The 23677-nt window shown below is 39.5% G+C and overlaps 1 protein-coding gene across 2 annotated transcripts in view; it reads left to right on the top strand.

Annotated features, from left to right (window-relative positions):
* Nucleotides 1–21515, top strand: part of LOC126469826 (protein FAM107B) — a 142287-nt gene extending 120772 nt beyond the window's left edge. The window contains exons 1-4 of one of the 2 annotated variants that reach the window (XM_050097114.1): nucleotides 3711–3854; nucleotides 8647–8860; nucleotides 18426–18579; nucleotides 20228–21515. In XM_050097114.1, the coding sequence (XP_049953071.1) occupies nucleotides 3746–3854; nucleotides 8647–8860; nucleotides 18426–18579; nucleotides 20228–20323 (573 nt within the window). In that variant the 5' untranslated portion in view covers nucleotides 3711–3745 and the 3' untranslated portion in view covers nucleotides 20324–21515. Of the gene's footprint in view, nucleotides 1–3710; nucleotides 3855–8646; nucleotides 8861–18425; nucleotides 18580–20227 lie in introns of those variants that run through there. The other variant, XM_050097115.1, reaches the window with a different exon arrangement.
* Nucleotides 21516–23677: the final 2162 nt, after the last annotated feature.

Below are 23677 nucleotides of genomic sequence, written 5' to 3'. Positions count from 1 at the left end.
GTCAACGTTACCTTGTACAGCAGCAACTTTTCTGACGCTGACATTAGGGTTATCGTCAACTGCACGAAGAATTGCCTCGTCCATTGCAGGTGTCGTCGTCGTTCTAGGTCTTGCCCAGTCGCGAGTCATAGGCTGGAATGTTCCGTGCTCCCTAAGACGCCGATCACTTGCTTCGAACGTCTTCCTGTCGGGACACCTTCGTACTGGAATTCTGTCTCGATACAAACGTACCGTGCCCCGTGCTAATCCATACATCAAATGGGCATCTGCCAACTCCGCATTTGTAAACATTGCACTGACTGCGAAACCACGTTCGTGATGAACACTAACCTCTTGATGCTACGTACTGATGTGCATGATGCTAGTACTGTAGAGCAATGAGTCGCATGTCAACACAAGCACCGAAGCCAACATTACCTTCCTTCAATTGGGCCAACTGGCGGTGAATCGAGGAAGTACAGTACATACTGACGAAACTAAAATGAGCTGTAACATGGAAATTAAGCGTTTCCGGACATATGTGTACATAACATCTTTATTTGTGTGTGAGGAATGTTTCCTGAAAGTTTGGCCGTACCTTTTTTGTAACACCCTGTATACGCTAGCTGCCGGCTGTGACGTCACTGTTGCCCGTGACATTGCCATATATGGGCATGTTTTGAGTCTGCGTTCGATGTGCCCTCTTCAACCGCGCGATCGCTGGATCCCACGCAGCGCTGAACTGCAAGCCACCGTCTCTATTCAGCGTGTTTGCAGTAATTTTTATTTCAATAGCTTCCTTTTTTAAACTGTCCCAGGAGCCGTTAGTGCGAGCCAGGACAGAGGTATCGTCAAATTTTATGTGGTGACCGTTTTCTAACGCATGCTCAGCTAACGCAGATTTCTCTGGATAGCATAGGCGATAATACCTCTCATGTTCTTTCCTGTGTTGTTCCACAGTGCGCACTGTTTGTCCGATGTACTTCTGGCCACACTCACAAGGTATTTCGTAGACTCCAGGTGTTCTGAGACCTACTGCGTATTTAGCTGGTCTCAGTAATTGACGGATTTTCGTTGGAGGCCTGAAGATGGATTTGATCTTGCGTCTTTTCAACAGAGCCACAGAATGGCAGCAAAGCAAGTTTCTTTTCCTGCTCTTCGTCGGTGGTCTTATTCTGTAACTTCCCAGGAATCACTTCTTTCACTTGATGGGCGCTGTAGCCGTTATTCCTGAAAACCTTGCGTAGGTGGCTCAGTTCGTGGGGCAGGTTGTCGTCGTCTGATATTACTCTTGCACGATGCACCATTGTTTGTAATACTGTGTGCTTCTGTGCTGGATGATGATGGCTGGTAGCGTGCAGGTACAGGTCTGTGTGGGTGGGTTTTCTGTAGACGCTGTGGCCAAGGCACCCATTTCGTTTACGATGGACAAGGACGTCGAGGAAGTGCAATCCATTCTCTTTTTCCACCTCCATGGTGAACTGGATGTTACTGTTGATGCCATTGAGGTGTTCCAAAAACTCGTCAAATTTCTCGCGTCCGTGTGACGCACCAACATCCCACTGCCTGTCATAACACTTGACAATGGCCAAGGAGTGATTGGCCGAAAGCTCGTGTGGTTATAAGCAATTGACGCGGTTGGAAACCCGAGAACATTGAATAAAATGTTATCGCCGCGAGACTCTGCATTCATACAATGCAATCATTGGTCCAGGGTGCACTTGGAAACTGATACTGCGGAGTGGTGAATCCCGCTACATGATGTGATGCGACACTCGGTGGTTGTATGTGGAGCAAGCCAATGCCTCGCGAATGATACGTAACTGAATTCGTTGTGGAGATAGTGGGAATCTGTGGAGTCATGGTCTGTGGCAGGACTGAAAGTTTTCCTCGGTAGAAAAATAAACGCAGGTATGTACGAGGATAGAAAACAGAAAGCAACAGATTGGATTCAGACCTTCTCTTCACAGCTGACAACGGCCCTGCCCACAAATGAGCTCATCGTACCCCGATTCGAAGAAAATCAGGTGTTCTTTTTAGCATGGTCTGCTGAAAGTCCCAATCTGAACCCTGTCTAACAACTTTGCAATGCGTTTGAGCCTCCTTTTTGTGCCAAAAACACTGCAGCAACTTGACACCATGCATCAAGGAAAAAAAATCCACCTTCAGTGTTTCATAATTTAGTATGCTTCCCCTAGTATTAATGACTGTAACAGTAATACAGATGCATCCTATAGTGTATTAGTTATGTGGATGGCGTGTTTGGTACGAAATGCAATGAACTTGTGTAGACTTCTGGGCACACAGTTTATATCGTCTTGTGTTTTCTCCAATGCTGACATGTATTGAACTTGTGTGTGTCTACATCTACATGATTACTCTGCAATTCACATTTAAGTGCTTGGCAGAGGGTTCATCGAATCACAATCATACTATCTCTCTACCATTCCACTCCCGAACAGCGCGCGAGAAAAACGAACACCTAAACTTTTCTGTTCGAGTTCTGATTTCTCTTATTTTATTTTGATGATCATTCCTATCCATGTAGGTTGGGCTCAACAAAATATTTTCCCATTCGGAAGAGAAAGTTGGTGACTGAAATTTCGTAAATAGATCTCGCCGCGACGAAAAACGTCTTTGCTTTAATGACTTCCATCCCAACTCGCGTATCATATCTGCCACACTCCCTCCCCTATTACGTGATAATACAAAACGAGCTGGCCTTTTTTGCACCCTTTCGATGTCCTCCGTCAATCCCACCTGGTAAGGATCCCACACCGCGCAGCAATATTCTAACAGAGGACGAACGAGTGTAATGTAAGCTGTCTCTTTAGTGGACTTGTTGCATCTTCTAAGTGTTGTTAATCTCTAAAATCGGTTCTCAAACTGCTCTGTTTCTCTGTGCGATTGGGACTTTCTTTGCCGCATCTTGATGCAAGGGCTTCCCAGAGACTAATCTTTTAATAAATGGACATTACCATGCTTTAAAAAAAAACCCTTGAAGAACGTGATGCTAAGAAGGCACTGACATTGTTACACTGTTGACTGTTACAAAAAGAGCCGCTGCGAGTGTTTCCATATCATTTTTGCAACTGCTGACGTCTTCCACCCTTTTCATTCTCCTGCTTAAAAAGCGAAAGTCATTAAAAACATCGAATCTTGTGAATCGTAGTGTCGTGCTAGCATAGTTAAGACTTCCGTGTATTGCAGTCACATTTTTGTGTTCATCCATATGCTTTATGCAATTAGTTGTCACAGAAGTTCAGTGTTAGAAAGCTTTTTGCAAACAAGCATATATGATGAAGTAAATGTGTGTATGATGCAAGTATATCCTAAGCCTTGTCCCCGAAAATATTGACCATAATGACATTTGTCAGTCTGGAGACAGAAAATCACTAGGGAAATACTCTTTCCAGTAATACAATATTTTAACAGTTGCGGATGTGTGGGATAAACCACCGTACCGGATCGCAAGTAACTTGTGAGATTCTCTGTCGAGCGTAGTGTGGACAGTAAACGAATGGAAATGAGGCTCTGAGGCAGGACGTACGTGTATGTGTCGTTTGCTCGTGTAAACGCGGTAGAATCGATGTGCCATTGTGGGCGACTCTCTTTTCCTGCTTGTAAATGGATTGGGGAAATCTCCTGTGACCCGACCTGCCCAACAGCCTTTGTAAGTCTTCAAACTGTTGTGACGCACGGCGACAACATGTTGGCAGAATTTGCCAGCGATCAGTCTCCGGTGTGCAGTTCGTGGCTGAACACCATGTTGCCCCGTCCGGCGCCGAGTATTCTGCAAAAAATGAATGTTTTTGAAGACCAAAGTGACAGACTGGGTAGAAGTCAGCAGGAGCCGTGCGCATATATCCGATCAGGTAATGATGTGACCGTATGTAATTACATTACTTGAGAGCGAAAGCGGAATCAGTTTCGAAAGAAAACGTAAAAGAAAAGACTGCAGTGTGCTGAATCCCTGAAGTGAGGATGACCATTCACTTTATTTTTTCCGTGTGTATAGCAACGCCTACGTCTTTCTTATCAGTAATTTTCTGTAAAAGTTGTATACCTAGTGCCGGTCGCAATTTCTGTTAAAGTTTGATGCACGACGTGTGTACATTTTCCGTTCTTTTCCTTCGTAGGTCTGAATCCTGCAGACAACGAAATCGTTACCGACGTGATAGTAACTCTTGAGCAGTTTCCTCAACGCCCCCCACCCCATCTCAGTCTTTGTGTTGAATGTTCACATAAAAGCTGAAAAGAAGAGAGAGAAGATAGTCTGAACATTACTACAGCCAAATGAAAGTCCCGAAAGACACGAATCGAGTGCAGTTCCTTTGAGAACATCCTAACGAAAATTTCACTCTTGCATGTAGATGTTGCGTTCTCGGAAATGGAGCGCGTACAATGAACTAGAATCACCATTCTGTACTAGGATTCAGAAGATGGGTACAGAATTCTCAGTGACCTGAACTTTATAAAGTCATTAATTTACATGACTCATTGAGGATCATTGGGTTGATGCTCTGTAATTTCATTTTGCGTTATTTCACTGTGCTGCTTCAAAGACGGCAAAGGAACGAAAAGTTTGCACTAACGATCAAGAGTTGGTTCATAATTTCGGTCGTACAATCTTGCTTCTGTTTCTTTCTGGTGCACCAAAATCATTCCAGACGAACGCTCTTTTACTTTCAGTTAAGCTGTAGTATAATGACGTGCATCTACGATACTTCAGACGAAACACGAATCTGCTACTAAAAATACACTAATATGCTTATGCACATAACACTGGTTTCAACTTAACCACTAATTTCAGAAAATGCGACTGGAGATGCTTTCGCAACAATAGCATCTACATGGGATACCGAGAAAGGTGACGCAGTAGTAAGACAATCGACTTGTATTCGTGGGGACGACTGTTCAAATCCCCGTCCGACCATCCAAACTTAGGTTTTCCCTGAGTTCTATTAATCGCTTAAGGCATATATCGGGATGGTTCCTTTGAAAGAGCACGGCTGATTCTTTCCGCCTCATTCCGAGCTTGCCCTCTGTCACTAATGACCTCGATGTCGACGAAATGTTAAACCCTACTTTCCCTCCCTCCCTCCCACCCTCTTTTCCTTCTAGTTACAGCGTAGTGGCAGATCCTTACTCTTCCCACGCATGTGCTGACCAAGTGGCTGTGTGTGGACACTTCTGTTTGTATATTTTACCCGCTTTCCTATTGAGAAAATATAAAGTAAGTCTGTTAGAAGAAACCACTAGAAAATGGAATTAATTTCGTTGCTAAATGTGGAAGGAGTAACGCAGTAATGTAGGAGACACAGACGCATCCAAACTTTTCAAGTTTAAGACCATTCCAGGCACAAACTTTTTAAACTTACACAGTCCCTGAAAATTTCTTACATAGCAACGATGAGAAACAAGTTGCTTACTGTACTTTGTAGCTTTGGGAACAAAATTTATTCAAGTGAAAGTTTTTATGGAACGAAAATCGTAGATTGTCTCTCTGTAAATATTAAATTTCGTAGTCTACTTTACCTTCTACCATTTACTAAAACAACAACAACAACTACTACTACTACTACTACTACTACTACTACTAATCGGAGTGACAATAGAGAAAGCAGTCGGTCATTAGTGGATTAAATTCCGAAACCTTGTCAAGGCTTTCAGCTATGTAAGTCATAGTTCATTATTGCGAAAGCCCACACAACGGCATAAACATGTCACTTTGATGTAATCTTATTTAGATAACAAAAATGGACACATCAAATAAGTTCACACTGGTAAATATTAAATATTTGATCCTTTGGCTACTAAGTATCTTGTTCGAATAATCGATCAGTCAGCAACGTTAAATAAGATGAAAACAGTAGCATTTGACAGAAGACAGGAGCTTTTTAAAATTGTCAGGGTAGTTCAATTCTTCAAGGCAGGTAGAGTTGCAGTTCGTTATTGTTGTTTAAACAGACATGCTTGAAATTGTGCCTAGCAGTATGAACGAGGATGATTCAGGTTTCACTATCAGTGGCGAAATTTCTCTATAAAAAGTATTGAAGTTCTGTTAGACTGAGGGAAGAAAGAATGCTGTTACAGTACGTTGTATTACAAAAATTCCAAAGCTAAAAGTGCAAATTCGCACTCTTATCGTCCAATGCGGGGTAACAGTCTTGGAAAGGAGGAAGAACGAAGAACGGTAGACTAGGATTCCACGTACCGTTGTCATGGAGGTCATCAGAGACGGAGCACACACTCTGAATATTTCGAGTGTTGGGACAGGAAATCGACCGTGCCCTTCCAAAGGTACCATCCCGGCAATTTTATCCAGTGATTTAGGGAAATCAGAGGAAACCTAAATCTGGATGGCCGGACGCGGATTTGAAATGTCGTCCTCCCGAATGTTAAGTCCAGTGTGCTAACCACTGCTCCACATCGGAAGACTGGAAACACCTACGCTACATCGAACACACGGCAAGCAAACAAGTCACCCAAGGAGAATGCAGCGCGCGCGAAATATCAGGGCAAGCTGGCATTTTGTACAGAACTGCCTGGTGACACAGCGTCTTAGAGCAAATAGTAAAATCCCGCCGCTACTGGAGCTGAAACAAGTCTACATTGTAAGAGGTCAAAAATTTACGACTTGTTTCTAAAAATAGAAAATAATTCCGAGCTACTGTTAAGAATTCTATGGACAGGTGAAAACTTTTACCTAAGAAAAAATCTAAATCCACACAACCGTCGCATCCAAGGGACAGGATAACTATTTAAGAAACAGCAAACGTTGACAGTTTGGTGCGTGTCTACTACACCATTAATAGTCGTTTCCTCTTTGAGGAAATCCAAAGTGCTACATTTAAACTTCGTCAGGTGAGGGTTATGCAGCACTTTTAAGAGAGCGTTATCTCCTCTATGCTCCGTAAAGAAGTGCTTCACAACACAACGGTATCCTCAGCCGCTCTTTTCTGCATGTGTGCCTTGAGGACCTTAGACCTCACACCTTTTGACTATTGAATATGAGGATATATGAAGTCACACATTCACACTATTCAGTGTCATTTACCCTGTTGGAAGAAGCTATTCATCATCATGTGTAATACATTAAAACAGAAATCTCTCTCTTAATCTAATTGTTGTTTTCTTGACTGAGGGTCAACATACACGTCATTTTGAAATATTTAACACAACTACGCAAGTTACAAACTCAACTGAAAAACCACCTGTCAGTAAATAGTGTAAATATTCTGCCACTTTTTTAGTGTTATGACAATAAACCCCAGTACCGTCTGTACTTCATAACTTTTTTCGTTTTGCAACATACTAGTAGATCGCATGGTGTGTTAATGAAATTGACGCATCATTGTGTTTCATCCGTATTAACCAACAACGAAAAATGTTAGAGTTTGTTGTATGTGTCCAATTTTTTGCAGTCCTGTGAAATGTTTTGAGACGTTTTCTTGTCTGGTAAGTTTTTTGTATATAGATGTTCTGCAACAACACACATTAAAAATGTCAATTCTCAAACTAATCGAATAGATTTTGAAGGACAGACCGATGAATTACTAGCATAAATGTAGTCCCCTGAGTGAAGCACAGTTTAGTTTCTGGGGTAATTCTCTCTGTATACGAACATGTCATTTCTCATGCATAATATTAAAGTGTGGCATGTCAGAGAACAAAAGACTGATTTGGTGCATCAAATGAGATGCCATTCAGTTGTGGGAGGGATTGGATTCAAAACTGTGTCCAGCTATACTGTTTTTGGTTTTCTGTTTGCCTAAATGACGTCAGGAAAATGTCAGCATGCTCCTTTTGACATGCTCACAGCCTGTCAACTTTGCAACCGAACTACTGTTCTATTTCTAAAGGCCTCATTGTCAATATATGTTACGATATTTTTTTTCCATTTGGCCCCTCTCCCATCTAAAATATTACACTATTTAATGTCTTTTGATCTACACTCTACATAGTCATGTACTTAATGGGATGACATCTTGTGCCTATATGCATAGAAATCACCTTCTTATTGTTTGAAAATAAGACCATGTTTGTGCTGTAGTAATGCTGAGCAGCTTTATTCCAAACAGTTCCAGACACTACATTCTCCCCAGGTTGTGCGTACATATGTAAATGACTGCCTTATTGATTTATTGTGTTGATAATTGTGTATGGTATTAAGAATGCAAAAATGTTGCACTGGTCCAACTGTGGCATGTAAAATACACCAATTGCTGCTATGTTTGACATTTCAGTTTCAGTACATCATCATTTAATTCAATTTGTGTTACATTTCTGTAAGAGGTCCTCATTATATTTGCATCTGAGCAAAACAAATGTTTTAGATGTGGGTGAAACAAATTTAAAACAAATTCTAAACATTTGTCAGGTTCTTTAATTGTTTCTCAACTGATATGGATAGTTTTCATAGTGACAAAGCATGCTTTTCTTAAGTTCTAGCATACCCATATTTATCTAGCAAACTGCACGAATTCATGTGAATTTTCCATTCTTTCATTGTGTGTCATTAAATGTGATTCAGTGCTCATCTGTGTGTGCATGTGTGTTTTATCTGTGTTGACATACCAAACTATAACAACATTTGGTAGTCTAGGAGCAGTAAGTATTGATATCCCAGATCACACGAGTGTATAACCTGTTTATTTGAAACAGGTGTTGCTGGTTTGGCTATGATCCCAGAAGCAGAAGTGGAGACTCGCAATACTCGCCACACTACTGGGGGTGGAGGTGGTACAGCCCCCCCTGCACCACCGTTGCCGCCAGTTGATCATGATGGGCTTATCTTACCTCGGAAACTTCAAAACCCCTGTGTGGAATCTGCAGACAGGCGTAGTCTCCACCGTGAATTACTCTTCAACCAAAAGACGTGAGTGATTCCCAGTAGTGTAAGAGTTACACACTAGCTTTATTGCCTTCACTGTGTAATTGATGTATTAGTTGATTGATTATTTACTTGCTTATGGATCATTGTATGATGATTCTAGACATGCCAGTGAAACACAATAAAAAACGTAATTACAATTTAATAAATTCATACATGTAGGTATATCAATCTGAAAAACTGTGTTGGAATCTCTACCTAGTGGTGGTGAGGGTGAACTTATGAAGAAGAAGAGAGATTAATATTCTTTGGCACAGATCCTGATCATAAGATTTAATAGTAACATGAAATATATTGTGAGAATATTTTGTAGATTTTGAGGTGTTCCATTATTCTCTGAATACTTTTTACCAATATCTCTTTTTGTTAGGTAGACGACCTTTTACTGTGTAGTATGTAATATTTTAGAGAAATTTCTAACTGCATTGATTTTGTCTCTCTCTCTGTCTCTCTCTCTCTCTCTCTCTCTCTCTCTCTCTCTCTCTCTCTTTAACAACCTCGGACAAATGATTGCACACTTTGATTCTCCTGCTAGTAGTAATTATATTTCTTTACTGGGGATGAAATGACTGTTGCAACCTATGAAGAAAGTTCAGTCGATATACAAAATACTTTTGAAAGATAAACATTTTCATGATGGACTTCAGTGAGAATAAGTGGTAGGACAATTCTTCCAAACTAATTGACACATTGACTATGACAACACAATTATTTCAGCTAAAATTATAATTTTTATTCTGAATGTTAATTCTATTACAAAAATGGTAATAGAATTAAGAGGGCATGTGATGTTACAAAATTGACCCAAATTTACTAAGATTTGACAGTATGAGGATGCAGGATGTCTGTGATGTATGTTGTGCTGTGACGCACCATTCCAGATGCGGCTGTTTGTTGTGTTAATGGCAGCCAGTGCATGAGGTGGTAATTACCTAGTGTGGTTGCTGATAGTCTCTGGCCAATGGTGCATGATGACCCAAAATGTTGCACAGAGTCCATTACTTGTTTTCAGGTGGCAGGCACAGATGCAAAGAGGTTACAATGTACTTGGTGCACAGTACGACGACCTTACCTTGTGGTGGTCACACATGGTTTACCAGAACCTTGGCAATGAGTATGCCTGCCCTCATTTTCACATGCAGTTCAACACCGGGCCACTTTCACGTGTGAATGTCTTACAGATAAGGATATTGTATGATTGGGCAAGCCGACCAAGTGGAGACCCACACTGAGGTCCCTTTCAAACTCTGTTAGGTGCAGTCTCACACGAGTACATCAGTGTTCTTTACAGTGATGGTTCACATTCTGGCACTCTTCATGCCTTTATGTACCCTATCAGACTTGCTGACAACACAAAACACAATCAACTCTCATTCACTCTGGTGGCCATTTACAAACTTTTGATTGTTGGCAGATTTGTCAGTATGCCAAACCAGTAATGACACTTGTGTTTACAGCTTTGTGTTAGAGTACATAAACCATTTATTCAAAGTATCAAAGCAGGTGTCTAAAAGTATTTTATAGTTTACTCATCTTTAGACCTTCTTGTGTCTCCTAAGATTCCTCTCAGAATCATCCACATTAAATTTGCTGTTTAAGAGTCCTACCTGGTGTTAATCATAACCACAGTATATTTTCTGTTACTGGTAAGAGTTGCAAAGCGATTTGAAGTGGAGGGCACAGGACTTAAATATGAGTGGCTGAAGTGTTTTCTTTGGCTGAGACATGTACCCAGACAGGTTACTAAGCTCTAAAACCTGGTAATAAATATGCAGTTCAAATTTATAGCGTAATATTTTTTATTCAGTCACCTCTACTTTATCACTAAAATATCAAAATGCACCCCACCACAACCATAACCACCACCACCGCTGCCACAAAAAAATCCCATCGTGACTCGGTCAGTAATTTCTTGAATTCATGTTGTCTTATTTTATTGATTACAGCTATTTTGCACCGCTGTGAGCCTTAGCTTCAATTTTAAGTGGAAACTTCAGTCATATTATCTTCTGAATCTGATATTACTTCACACATATTGAGTATGTAGACATTTAATGCTCTTAGAAACAGTTGGCTTCTGTGCCTGCTGTGTTCTTGTTTTTCTATTGTTTCATTCCAGCCTGTTATTCGTCCATTGGCTGGTGTTACATATACCAGCTTATTTTTTGCCATGCAGTCTCTCTCCAAACCAGAGGGCATGGCTGAGGGTACATCCCATTGTACCACTTCGTGCCATTCCATTCACTTCAGGGAGTGCAAGAAGAGTTATTGCTTGAATGACTCTGTGCACACTTTAATTAGGCTAATATTGTTGTTGTGGTCCACATGGGAATGACAGATGGGGGTTGTAATATATTCCTAGATTCCTCACTTTGTGCTATTTCTTGAAGCTTTGTAAGCACACTACTGGCCATTAAAATTGCTACACCAAGAAGAACTGCAGATGATAAACAGGTATTCATTGGACAAGTATATTATACTAGGACTGACATGTGATTACATTTTCACGCAATTTGGGTGCATAGATCCTAAGAAATCAGTACCCAAAACAACCACCTCTGGCCATAATAACGGCCTTGATACGCCTGGGCATTGAGTCAAACAGAGTTTGGATGGCATGTACAGGTACAGCTGCCCATGCAGCTTCAACACGATACCACAGTTCATCAAGAGCAGTGACTGGCGTATTGTGACAAGCCAGTTGCTCGACCACCATTGACCAGACATTTTCAATTGGTGAGAGATCTGGAGAATGTGCTGGCCAGGGCAGCAGTCGAACATTTTCTGTACCCAGAAAGGCCCGTACAAGACCTGCAACATGCGGTCGTGCATTATCCTGCTGAAATGTAGGGTTTCGCAGGAATCGAATGAAGGGTAGAGCCATGGGTCGTAACACATGTGAAATGTAAGGTCCACTGTTCAAAGTGCAGTCAATGCAAACAAGAGGTGACCGAGACGTGTAACCAATGGCACCCCATACCATCACGCCAGGTGATACGCAAGTATGGTGATGACGAATACACTCTTCCAACGTGTGTTCACTGCAATGTCACCAAACACAGATGCGACCATCATGATGCTGTAAACAGAACCTGGATTCATCCGAAAAAATGACATTTAGGCATTCGTGCACCCAGGTTCATCGTTGAATACACGATCGCAGGTGCTCCTGTCTGTGATGCAGCGTCAAGGGTAACCGCAGCCATGGTCTCGAAGCTGATAGTCCATGCTGCTGCAAACATCGTCGAACTGCTCGTACAGATTGTTTTTGTCTTGCAAACGTCCTAATCTGTTACAGCCATGCAGATAAGATGCCTGTCATATCGACTACTAGTTATACGAGACCGTTGGGATCCAGCACGGCGTTCCGTATTACCCTCCTGAACCCACCGATTCCATATTCTGCTAACAGTCATTGGATCTCGACCATCGCGAGCAGCAATGTCGCGTACTAGTTGTGGTATGAGGTAGCCTCCGCCACGCACCGTATGGTGGATTGCAGAGTATGTATGTAGATGTAGATATGATAAACCACAATCACGATAGGCTACAATCTGACCTTTATCAAAGTCTGAAACCTGATGGTACGCATTTCTCCTCTTTACACGAGGCATCACAGCAACGTATCACAGGTAACGCTGATCAACTGCTGTTTGTGTATGAGAAATCAGTTGGAAACTTTCCTCATGTCAGCACATTGTAGGTGTCGCCACCGGCGCCAGCCTTGTGTTAATGCTCTGAAAAGCTAATCATTTGCATATCACAGCATCTTCTTCCTGTCGGTTAAATTTCACGTCTGTAGCACGTCATCTTCATGGTGTAGCAATTTTAATAGCCAGTAGTGTATAATTTTTTTCTCAGCCTCACACAGTATTTTTCGAGTGGCCCCGATGTCCCTTATGAAGTTCTGCATGATAGAGATCTTATTTTTGCACAAACATTATATAAAGTAATGGACTTCTCCATATCCTAATGACTTTATCCATACCAAATGGCATTTTATTTTAGTCCACGAGTGGGAATCTTGAAATTCTCATCATTTTTAGCTAGTTTTCATCCGTTTTAATGCATTAGCCTGTAAATTAACGTACGTGGGTCATACTATACAGCAGATAGACTAATGCCCTGAAGTTGATATTGATTTACTAATTCAGAAGACAGTATTCAGACTGCAGAGAGAGATCTCAGTTCTCAGTGAGCAAATGCTTGAGGTCCACAATGAGTGCCAAACATCTCAATTTTACTGTAGATATGTATAGTAGTTACCATACTGGGATCCAGTCTCATGTTTATAATGGTAGATCTGTCTTAAGCCAGTCAGAAATATGTAGTCACTCAGTCCTTTCTACATGTATATCTACACTCAGTGAATCACTATGAAATGAAATGTATGGCAGAGGGCAGTGTTTATTGCACCATATGTTAAGGTTTCTTCCTGTTGTGTTAACAGATGGTGTTTGGGAACAGGGACTTCTTGTACACTTCTGTGCTAGCTGTTTTGTCCCTATGACAATATTATGAAAAAGGATAGATTGCTACTCACCATATAGTGGAGATGCTGAGTCACTCACATGCACAACAAAACGAGGGCTGAAAGCTTACGTATTTAACAGTCTTTTTATTGTGCTTACCTGCGACTTAGCACCTTTGCTATATCTTGAGTACAGTCTGTTTTGTCCCTAGTTTTATCTGCACAACCTTCACAGGATGTGTGTGTCGGGCTGGAGAATATCTGTAGTTTATTCTGTGAAAGACAGTTATCAAAGTATTATAAGCAGATTCTTGTAATATAAATGGCATCTTCCTTCAAAGTGCTTGCCAGTTAATATTTTCCAACATATCTGTTACAGTCTCTCAGCAGTGAAAGAAGCCTATGACCATTTGCATTACCCTTACTTGTATAAATTCAATGTCTTCTTTTATTATGAACTTACAGCTTTTGTATGGAGAATACAAACTGTTTATTCTGTTTCTTATTAGTTGTGGTCAGCCAACTGTATTTGTTGTTGTCAACTGCTTGCAGTAAATTTCAAAGTTGGGGTGTAGCTATACCTGGTGATGTTACTTCATGTTACACTATAGACTTGCAGATGTGTAACACATCAATGACTGGCAGTATGTACCTGAGGAGGAAGTCTTTCAGCTTTGAAATGGATTATAATTAGTGGAAAACAATAATTGCAGCTGCTCAGACATAAAAATAATAGAAAAGGGAATAAATAGTTCTTATCATGTGTAATCAGTGGTTGTAGCCTGGGGGAGTTTGCAGCTACTGTCCCCTTCTATTTCATCATTGTGTAGCCAACAAGAAGAAAAGTGCAGGTGTTTTATATGCAGTATCTTCTGTAGACAAGCTACTGTCTCCCTACTAATGAATCCTAGTCTGCAGTTTGCTTTATCTTTAACTGAGCCTTTGTAGTCATTCCACTCTCAAATGTCTTTATGATATGGGTGTGACTCTCTGTGCCTCTTAACCTAGTAGTCAAAGAATAGTATGCGTTTACATTTTGTAAAGCAAACAGCTCTATATTTCTCTACATTAAAAGCTAGTTAGCATGTGCACCAGACAGATTTTTGTCAAAATGTAACTGGACATTACCGCAGTTATTACCAAACTGGGTTTCCTTGTAGATGACTTCATAATCTGCAAAAAGTGTGAAGGTGGAACTAATATTGTCCTATGTACTGCATCCTGCTTGTAAGGAAATCTTCGATCTAGTTGAAAACCTGGTTAGATATTCGATAAGAAATGTATTTCCTTTCGACGGTGTCATTGTGGTACTGAGTAAAATGCTGTTTGAAATTTTACAAACACCAAATCAGTCTGGTTTCCAGTAGCCATAGCACTGATGTCTCTCTGCTCAAGATATCTGTAGTAAATTTTCATCAAGAATATAGTTAATTTGCTTGTAAATTAGTATAAACTTGAGAGGGATGCTAGTTTTCCCTGGGCCGTAGTGACTTTTAACTGCATTGAGACACCTCCCATTACTGGTTGTGTTCACTAATCTGGCATTTAGCCAACTGCATTACAGAGCTAAACCCAGAAAAAACTTGTGCAGATAAAATTGTGTATTGGCAGTCCTGTGGAGAGACATTAAACCTGTTAGGAGACAGTCTTTCCCAGAGGGAGTAATTGTAACTACTGTAAATTATATAACAACAGGAATATTTGTTCATCTTGTGAAAAAGTTCTGAGTTAATTTGTGCTCTCAGTAGATTTCAATGTAGGGGCAGTGTATCTGAATGCTCTTAAAAATGTTTCCTTTTGTACTTGGGTGATGGTGATCTAGAAGGAAGCCCACTGCTTTTCCACAAATTTGTTCCCACAGTAATGGGCCAGTAAATTATTGCAAGCATTCTGACCGGTTTTTATACTTGCTTGCTTCTCTTGTAGCTGTGGAAGAAACTGCCTTGGCTCCCAGAACTGCAGGATTCTGCATCTTACATAATGTAGCCACGGCCCTAATTGCAACAATTATATGTTTGCTATATGCCTTTCTGAAATCATTTTATCTGATGTTGCTTATTTAAATTAATTTGGTTGTCTCTGATAATATGCTGTAAGTTTTGAATTTGTTGTTTTGTTTATTGTGTTGTGGGATGTTATTGACAATTTCTGAAAGAGATTCATGTGAAATATTTGTTCACACACTCTGCCAAAACTCACAACTGTGTCTGTATTAACACACCATGTATTGAAAACATCATCCAGTTCTTGTTATAGAAGTAACTGAGCCTTTTAATGAAAAAATAGAAATAATCATTTTATTTTTGTAAATTAAAACTGGTATGAAATTATATAAATTTTGTGTGGAAAATGTTTTTCTGAAACTGAATCACAGTGCAATGTGATAGCCAGTAAAGATCAGGAAATGGAAGAAATGGGGTGATTATAAAAAAACTTCCTGAGATTTTAATATGAAACAGATTGTAGAATGAATATAACAATTTAATAATGAAACAGTAAATAAAGGAAGTAGTGCAGTCATGTTTGAGTGCTTAACACAAATAAAAGTTTTATTTCAGGATTTTGTAATTACAACTGAAATAGAAGTTAAGGCACAAAAGGCTTAGAAATTAGTATGTAGACACAGAAATTGTGTTTATACCAGGTCTTGGAAAATGAGTTGAAGAAAACATGCCGACAGTCATAATTATTGTTGTTTCCTTTTTTTCCCTTGTCACTGGAAGAATTCAAAAATCTTTTATGCAAAAGAATTTCAAATTATTTGGCATGAATATGTATCTGAAGAAATCAGTTTGATGTCTCACTCAACGTTAATATACAGGATGGTCCATCTGACGTTTCGGATGAGATTATCTTGTAAACTATACATCAGGTAAAAATAGTGGGAAGACAAGTTTGTAAGCTCAAAGGGGGACATCAAATGATGATACACGTGACCTCCAGCCCCCGCCCCCTTGGGTGGGGTGGGGGGCAACTTTTAAATCTTAAATGGAAACCCCCATTTTTTATTGCAGATTTGGATTCTCCATAAGAAAGTAATCAAGATTTGTCTGAAACATTTTTTTATGCCATTGACAGATGGCACTGAAATCGAGAAAAATTAAAATTGGGGAAGAACTCTGATTTATTTAGAATAATCTGAGAAGGATGCATCAAATCGATACAAAATGTGAACGAATTCTTTCGTTATGCCAAATTAAGCTGTTTTTGTACAAAATGTACTGTACCCTACTTTTAGCGTTACCCAGGAATGACGACATGGATGTAGTAGAATGATGTTCCCATGAGGTGCTTCATTGGTGTGAGTCCCCTTGCCTCTCACAATTTGGGGTGCTTAATTAATGAAATTAGCCACGAAGAAATTGTTCAAAATTATCCCCATTTGCTTTAATGCATAAAGTCAATCATCTGCGAAAGTTTTGAGCAGCACATTCGTGGTATGGCGTTGTTCCATATCGTTTCGGGTTGTGGGCTGTCTGTCATAAAAAATATTTTTTAAATAACCCCACAAGACAAAATCAGGAGGAGTTAGGTCTGTTGAATGTGGAGGCCACTGAATTGGTCTGCCACGTCCAATCCACCAACCAGGGTACCATAAGTTTAAAACATTCCGCACATTTTTAGCATAATGGAGATCTGCTCTGTCCTGTTGGAACCACATTCGTTGCCTAGTTTCTAAATCAATATTGTCCATTAGCTCCAACAAATCATCACGGAGAAGTTGTAAATAAGATTCCTCAGTAACATTTCGGTCAAAAAAATATGGTCCTATCAAGTAACCATTTAAAACTCCACACCAGACCATTAACAACCATTTGTGTTGATTGTTAACAGGTTTGTGCCAGTGTGGATTGACAGGGGACCAATAATGATAATCATGACTATTTAATTTGCCATTGTTTCTAAATATGGCTTCATCGGTGAACATAACGTATCTAAAAAATCGTCACCTCTTATCACTTCCAAGGCTCATTGGCAAAAATGCATGCGTATTTGCATATCTTTTGGCATTAATGCATGTGTCAGTGTGATATGATATGCATGATATTTGTGCCTTCAAAATCCTCAAAACAGTTGATTTCGGTATTCCAGTTTGTCTTTGAATCGCACGACTACTCATTTCGGGATCCAGTTGAACACAGGTGAGAACGGTAAGGGTACGAGTGTCATTTTCACTGTATTCACGATAACGAGGGGCACAGTGCGTGTATCCATTTCGAGCTCATTGAGTGCAATTTCAAATAATTTTTTCTCTTGGATGTTGTCTGTTTGGGAAATGATCCGCATACAATTGCGCGGCTGCAGTGTAATTCGTATGGCATTCACCTAAAATTATCATAATATCAAAAATATCTGTAGGAGGATAGTGAGCCGTGTTTCACTAAAGAATAATTTAGTTTCATCTGTTGAAATTTACGTTTCACGGTCTGAAAGTGAAATGACTTCTGATCGCATTGCACCGACCTTTATACTGAGCCGTAGTTCGCAGTTTGGCCATGGTAGCGCCTCAGTCGGGAGAGTAATGAAATTGTGAAGAGTTCCCTAACGAGATTTTAATACCATTCCACCTCCCTCCATCAAAAACTGTGGCGGGTAGGATACATTTTGTGAAAAAATCTTAATTTGGCGTAATGAAAGAATTGGAGCACATTTTGTATCGATCATTCTAAATAAATTGGAGTTCTTCCCCAATTTTAATTTTTCTCGATTTCAGTGCCATCTATCAATGGTTTAATAAAATATTTCAGACAAAACTTGATTACTTTTTTATGGAGAATCTGAATCTGCAATGAAACTGGGGGTTTCCATTTAAGATTTAAAAGTTGCCCCCACCCCCACCCAAGGGGGGTGGGGCTGGGGGCCACATGTAGTATCATTTGATGCCCCCCTTTGAGCTTACAAACTTGTCTTACCCACTATTTTTACCCGATGTATAGTTACAGTTTTCGAGATAATCTCATCCAAAACTTCAGAGGGACCACCCTGTATATATTAGTTTCACTGGTAATATTTTTCTGTTTCAGTAAATATGTAGGTTACAAAGTAAACACATAGTGTTAGATGTAATGTATGTTCCAGTGGGAAAAATGTCTTGAATCAAAAGTCGGAACTGCAGCGAGCATTTGGCCGCCACCGTGAGCAGCAAGCGAGACGAGAACTGGAGCAGCAGAAGGCCAGCTCCCTGTCAGATCTACAGAGGCTCATTGAAGAACGACAGAAACGATTGCTAATGGTAATTATATTTTGCTGCTAAAATAGCGAAAATTGAGAGGAGTCATAATTTTCTCAAAAATTCTGTAACCCCTCTGTTAAAAGCTGTGTTAACTTGCTTAGAACTATTTGCCCTAGACAAATCATTTGCAAGATTTTTACAAAACAAACAAACAAACAAACAGAAACAACATATGGTGCTTGTTTATTTTTTACTGCCACCAGGCAATTAACAGCCACCAATTTATGCAAGAATATCCTCGGCAGTAATTCTAATATACCATAGTGTATGTTTGTAAGTTAAACTGAATGATCACGAGCAAGCAAGCACCATCAATCTGCCCACAGATGGGCCAGTCAGGCCTGACCAACTGTTGTCCTACTTGGCTAATGGCATCATCAAGATATGGTATGGAGGGACATGGTGTCAGCACACCACTCCAGGCCATTGTTGGGTTAGCAGACCTAATGCCACTAATGCTCAGTCAGGTTGCTCCTCAGTTGGAACCACAAGGCTGAGTGCACCCCATTCCAGTCCCCTCACCAACTAAATATACCTGGCTGTACCGAAAATCAAACCCAGGTCCGCCGCCCCCCCCCCCCCCTCCCCCCTGCCATGATAGTCAGTTGACTAAGGAGTCAGAAATATTTGATGTTTTTAGAACCAGAAAGATGATGTGGCAACTATCATAATTTTCTCATGATGAACAACACTCATGATTTTCAGTGATGTTCCTCCAGCTGACCCATAAACTGAGCATCCATAGTCAACCTGGGACAACATAGGAGCCTTCTAGAAGTGGAGAAGATGTGTTCATTCTGCTCCAAATGAACTTTTGCTGATGTACGTAAATATACAGATTTCTCTTGACAACAGTTATTAACCAACAATGTGAAAATCTGATACAGTTGTAATAGCTATTTCTAAATAGGAAAGCATAATCTGGTTCCAGGACATGTCCCATCTTCAGGCAAATATTGAAATGAGAATCCACAATGAATGTATAACTGAGGTTAAAATAGTTTAACCATAGTTATGTATCCTTAGTGGATTCACATTTTAATATGCACCTGAAGCTGGGGCACATCTTGAAACCAGGTTGCACTTTCCTTTTTAGAAATAAATAATTTTTACAACTGAAGTGGGTTTTATCATTGATCATCTCAGTATAGTAAATGTCATCAGACATTTGACCTTTAAATCCTTTAGGTGCAGTAATTGTGTAGACTTCATATTTTTCAGATGGACATTGATTTCCGTAGACAGTGGTGCTCCGTGCTCTTTGATTAGAAGGAAATCTGTCTGAAAAGAATCAATGAAGGTTTCGAAGATGGTAATGCCCCTTCAGGCAGAGTCATCTAGTGGGTGAGATTTGGAGGAGCACATTATCTGAATAAAATAAGCAGTAAGGTCCATGGATCTTAATCTCATTAATTTCCCATGGTACTCTATCAGCCAAGACCTCACTGGTTTTGTTGTTATTCTTTGAAAAGTGGAACAATAGCAAATTCCTTGTCTAAGGCAAAGGTTGAGGAAACTAAATAACACCACTGTTTTGTTAAGACCAGTGTTGGTTCCAGACTAAATTCATCCATCATACCTTCCTACAGGAACATATGGTTAATTATAATAATAATGTAACATTTTATTTTATTTGTTTTTCTTTCAGATGGAGAAAGATGATGATGCAGACAGTTGTTCTGGTAGTGAGCCAGAATTCATGAAAGTTCATGCCAGACTAAGATCTAAAATGGATTCAAAATAAGTATTACTGATTATTGTGTCTGTAAAATGTTTATTGTGTGTAATGAGTGTGAGGCAAGCCTCAGTGTGTTCAACCAAAGCTATTATAGTCTTTTGCAGCAGGGAAAAAATTATGGAGATCTGACAAGTAAATGTGTTTGGTATTGCTGATGCTGAAATAACGGTTTCCCATGCTCCCACATAAAGAGAAAAAATTAAGCTTGGAACATTTAAAAAATATATGGAGGTAGTGACTATATTAAGCTTCATTTGGCTGCTTTGGTATCATTTACATCAGCAGCTGAATTGTGTTGTTTCACAAGAATTCACATCACTCAAATGTTTTCCATGTGTAAAAGTACAAGTAAACAACTGTGTTACCATTATTTCTTTACTTACGTTTTTCATGTGTGAGGCTGAAGGTGTGTAATTTTGCAAGGAAGTGTTTTTGCTGTGACTTTTAAACAAAGATTGTGATGGGTGTGACAACATTCGTGTTTGTGTACCAGCTGAAACCAGTGTTCAGAGACTAAGACATTATTACCTGCTCCATTATAGTGAGTCTCACACAGCAAACTTCAAAGACAGTGTGTGGCCTTTTCAAGTGATTATACTAGCTGTGCCTTAATACAGTCTCATGAACATGTATGAATGGAGGGGATGATCTATTACTGTATATATTTTTAAACAGTGACTTTAATTTTGCATTAAATGTCAGTTCTGCTATCGCATACCTAATAAGAAATAAGAGATGTTTAATTTTTACTAGTTCATTTCTTTTGTAGAGTCATGGTTCATTAATTGCAGTTCGTGCAATTATTTCTTGAATGTGGTATTTTTGTATCTGTACTATTTCTCATACTACAAGAAAAATTTCTTCTGACATTTGTTCTGTATAATGGTAGATAACATTACTTTCTTGTTCTTAATGCTGCATGGAAGTAATGTGAGCAGAGACCGAGGCTGCATTTCATAACAGCCAAATCTGTTCACACACAGTTCCTCAGTATTTGCCATCATTATTGAGTTACACACAACTCATGTCTTCCATCATTCTGACTGGATTCACTCACAGAGTTCATAAATGTATTATTTATACTTTATTAATTATACATATCTTATTTTAAAGTAAAACAGCAAATGGTGATTTCAAATTAATACATTAATTCTAAATATTGGTGTTTGAAAATAATAAAGACTGTAAAAAATATTAATTTCCTTTTTGCATTACTTCATATACACAGAGGTTGCTGTATAGGTTAGTAGATAACATGAGTCAAGACATTTTAATCAACCTGGCAGAATAATGGATCTCTCCACATGTAAGACAATGTGTTCTAACAAACCAGTCAGTGAATTTTCTGTAGGTTAGGTATATCTGTTTGAGAAACAAATCTGTTTTTGTATGTTTATTAAACTAAATAAGTTACTCCTACTCCTTGCCCCTGGTTGTATGAGGTCGTCTCAAAAATACCTGCAGAAAGTAGTGGATTGGTATTGAGAGAGTTGTACGTATAGTATGACAATGTAGTTGTTCTGATTAAGATTACTAGATTTCTGTCTGTGGGGAAATGACAATGGTTGTGTACACTGTCTCAGTTGATAAATTTGAGACTACCTATGTAACCACTTTTGAGCAAAGTCAATACAAACTAATGTCATGAGTATGCAGACTAAATTTAATTAGTTCCACAGTGGCTGATAATAGGTTACCTGAAATTTTCTGACAACGTATAACAGGTCACCTGAAATGTTCTGACAACATGGCTTTGAAAGTTGCTGAACATCAGTTGTGGCTCACAGTGTATAGAGGGGCTGAATCATCAGTGTTTTTTACCCGCGGTTGCCATTTATGTACTGTTTATAATTTTCAAGAGTTCTTCTGCATGTTAATAAAAGTACACAATGTTTCACCCAAAGTGTACAGAATTAGCAACATGCTGAAACTCCGGAAGATACAAACAAGTATTACATCAGGAAACCATTTAAGTTGACACAGGTGTGCTTTGCATTTAAAGAAAATAAAATTGTTTGGCCATAGTTGACTTTCACGGCTTAAGGATCTGTACATTTAAGTGTCTGTAACTAGTCACAGGATACACACTGTCTTCCTCTGCTGCAATTTTATAGGAACCTTTTACACCCTATGTTGCATTATGACTGCATCATTCGTGGCTGAGTTTAAGTGACTTGAAAATGTAAGATTGTTTTCACCATGAAGGAATGAGGTTGGTTGCGGGAGCACATACCATATCAGTCATATTCATGATGTATGTAGTGTGTGTATGCAAGCTAGCCTCAATTTGCAACAAGGAGAAATTTGTTGATCATCATACACTATTACCATAGTCACCAGGTTATTATTCCCTAGTCTGTCTGTCTGTCTGTCTGTCTGTCTGTCTACCTACCTACCTACCTACCTACCTACCTACCTTTTTGAAAATACATGATGTGATACTGTACTCTGTGGTATGTGTTTTTAAGCTATAGGGAAATGAATGAGAAGCAGCATCACATGAATGAGACCAACCAAACCGACTTACCTTTTGTATCAATAGCAGATTTTGCATTGATGAGAAATGCTGCCACTAATAGCACAGGGGACATGTAGAGGAAAACAATCTAAAAAATTGCCTTTTGTTTAATCAAACTAAAGCTGATTGACAACTCGTTCCAGTCAATGTGACATAATAATCTCTCCCTGCTTCTCCATAGGACTATACCATATTGTTTGCTCTTAACTGATCATGGTTTTGATGTTATCTTTCTTGTAGATGCATAAACAACTTTTGTTGAAGAAACCTTACAGGTTGACACCAGCAGCTTAAGTTGATATTGGAGGCAGATGGAATAAAGTAGTTTATTTTGCAAAACCCTTCAGTTCACAATTCCTTAGTACAACTGAACTATATGACAATTACAAGCTCTGAAAATGGTAGGGAGTAATGCCCCATCACTCGTAGTGCACAGTTTGCCTGAAAACCACCTGGTTTCAAGTTGGCAGTGAGCTCTTATACTTAGTAGTGAGCCTGTGATGTCAAAGATACAATAGCAATATTAAAGCTGCTGCTGGTGATTTCTTTAAAGGTGTGACATATTATGTGTGTATCCGTTGTTGGCATTTGACTCTTGAGATCAATGACAACCATAAAATATCTATAAGTATATGTCTGGAGCAATATAAGATGGGACAATCACATAAGACTAGTTATAGAGGAACAGTATTATGAGAAGGCAAGTTGCTACTCACCATGTAGCAGAGATGCTGAGTCACAGATAGGCACAACAAAAAGACTCTCAAAATTATAGCTTTCAGCCAGTAAGGCCTTTGTCAACAATAGACAGACATGCACGCGCGTTTGTGCTCCCCCTCCCC

Source organism: Schistocerca serialis, chromosome 3 (genome assembly GCF_023864345.2).
Source record: "Schistocerca serialis cubense isolate TAMUIC-IGC-003099 chromosome 3, iqSchSeri2.2, whole genome shotgun sequence".
Taxonomy (NCBI): Eukaryota; Metazoa; Arthropoda; class Insecta; order Orthoptera; family Acrididae; genus Schistocerca; species Schistocerca serialis.
The sequence above is the reverse complement of the archived record's forward strand: the minus strand, read 5'-3'. Positions and strand labels throughout refer to the sequence as shown.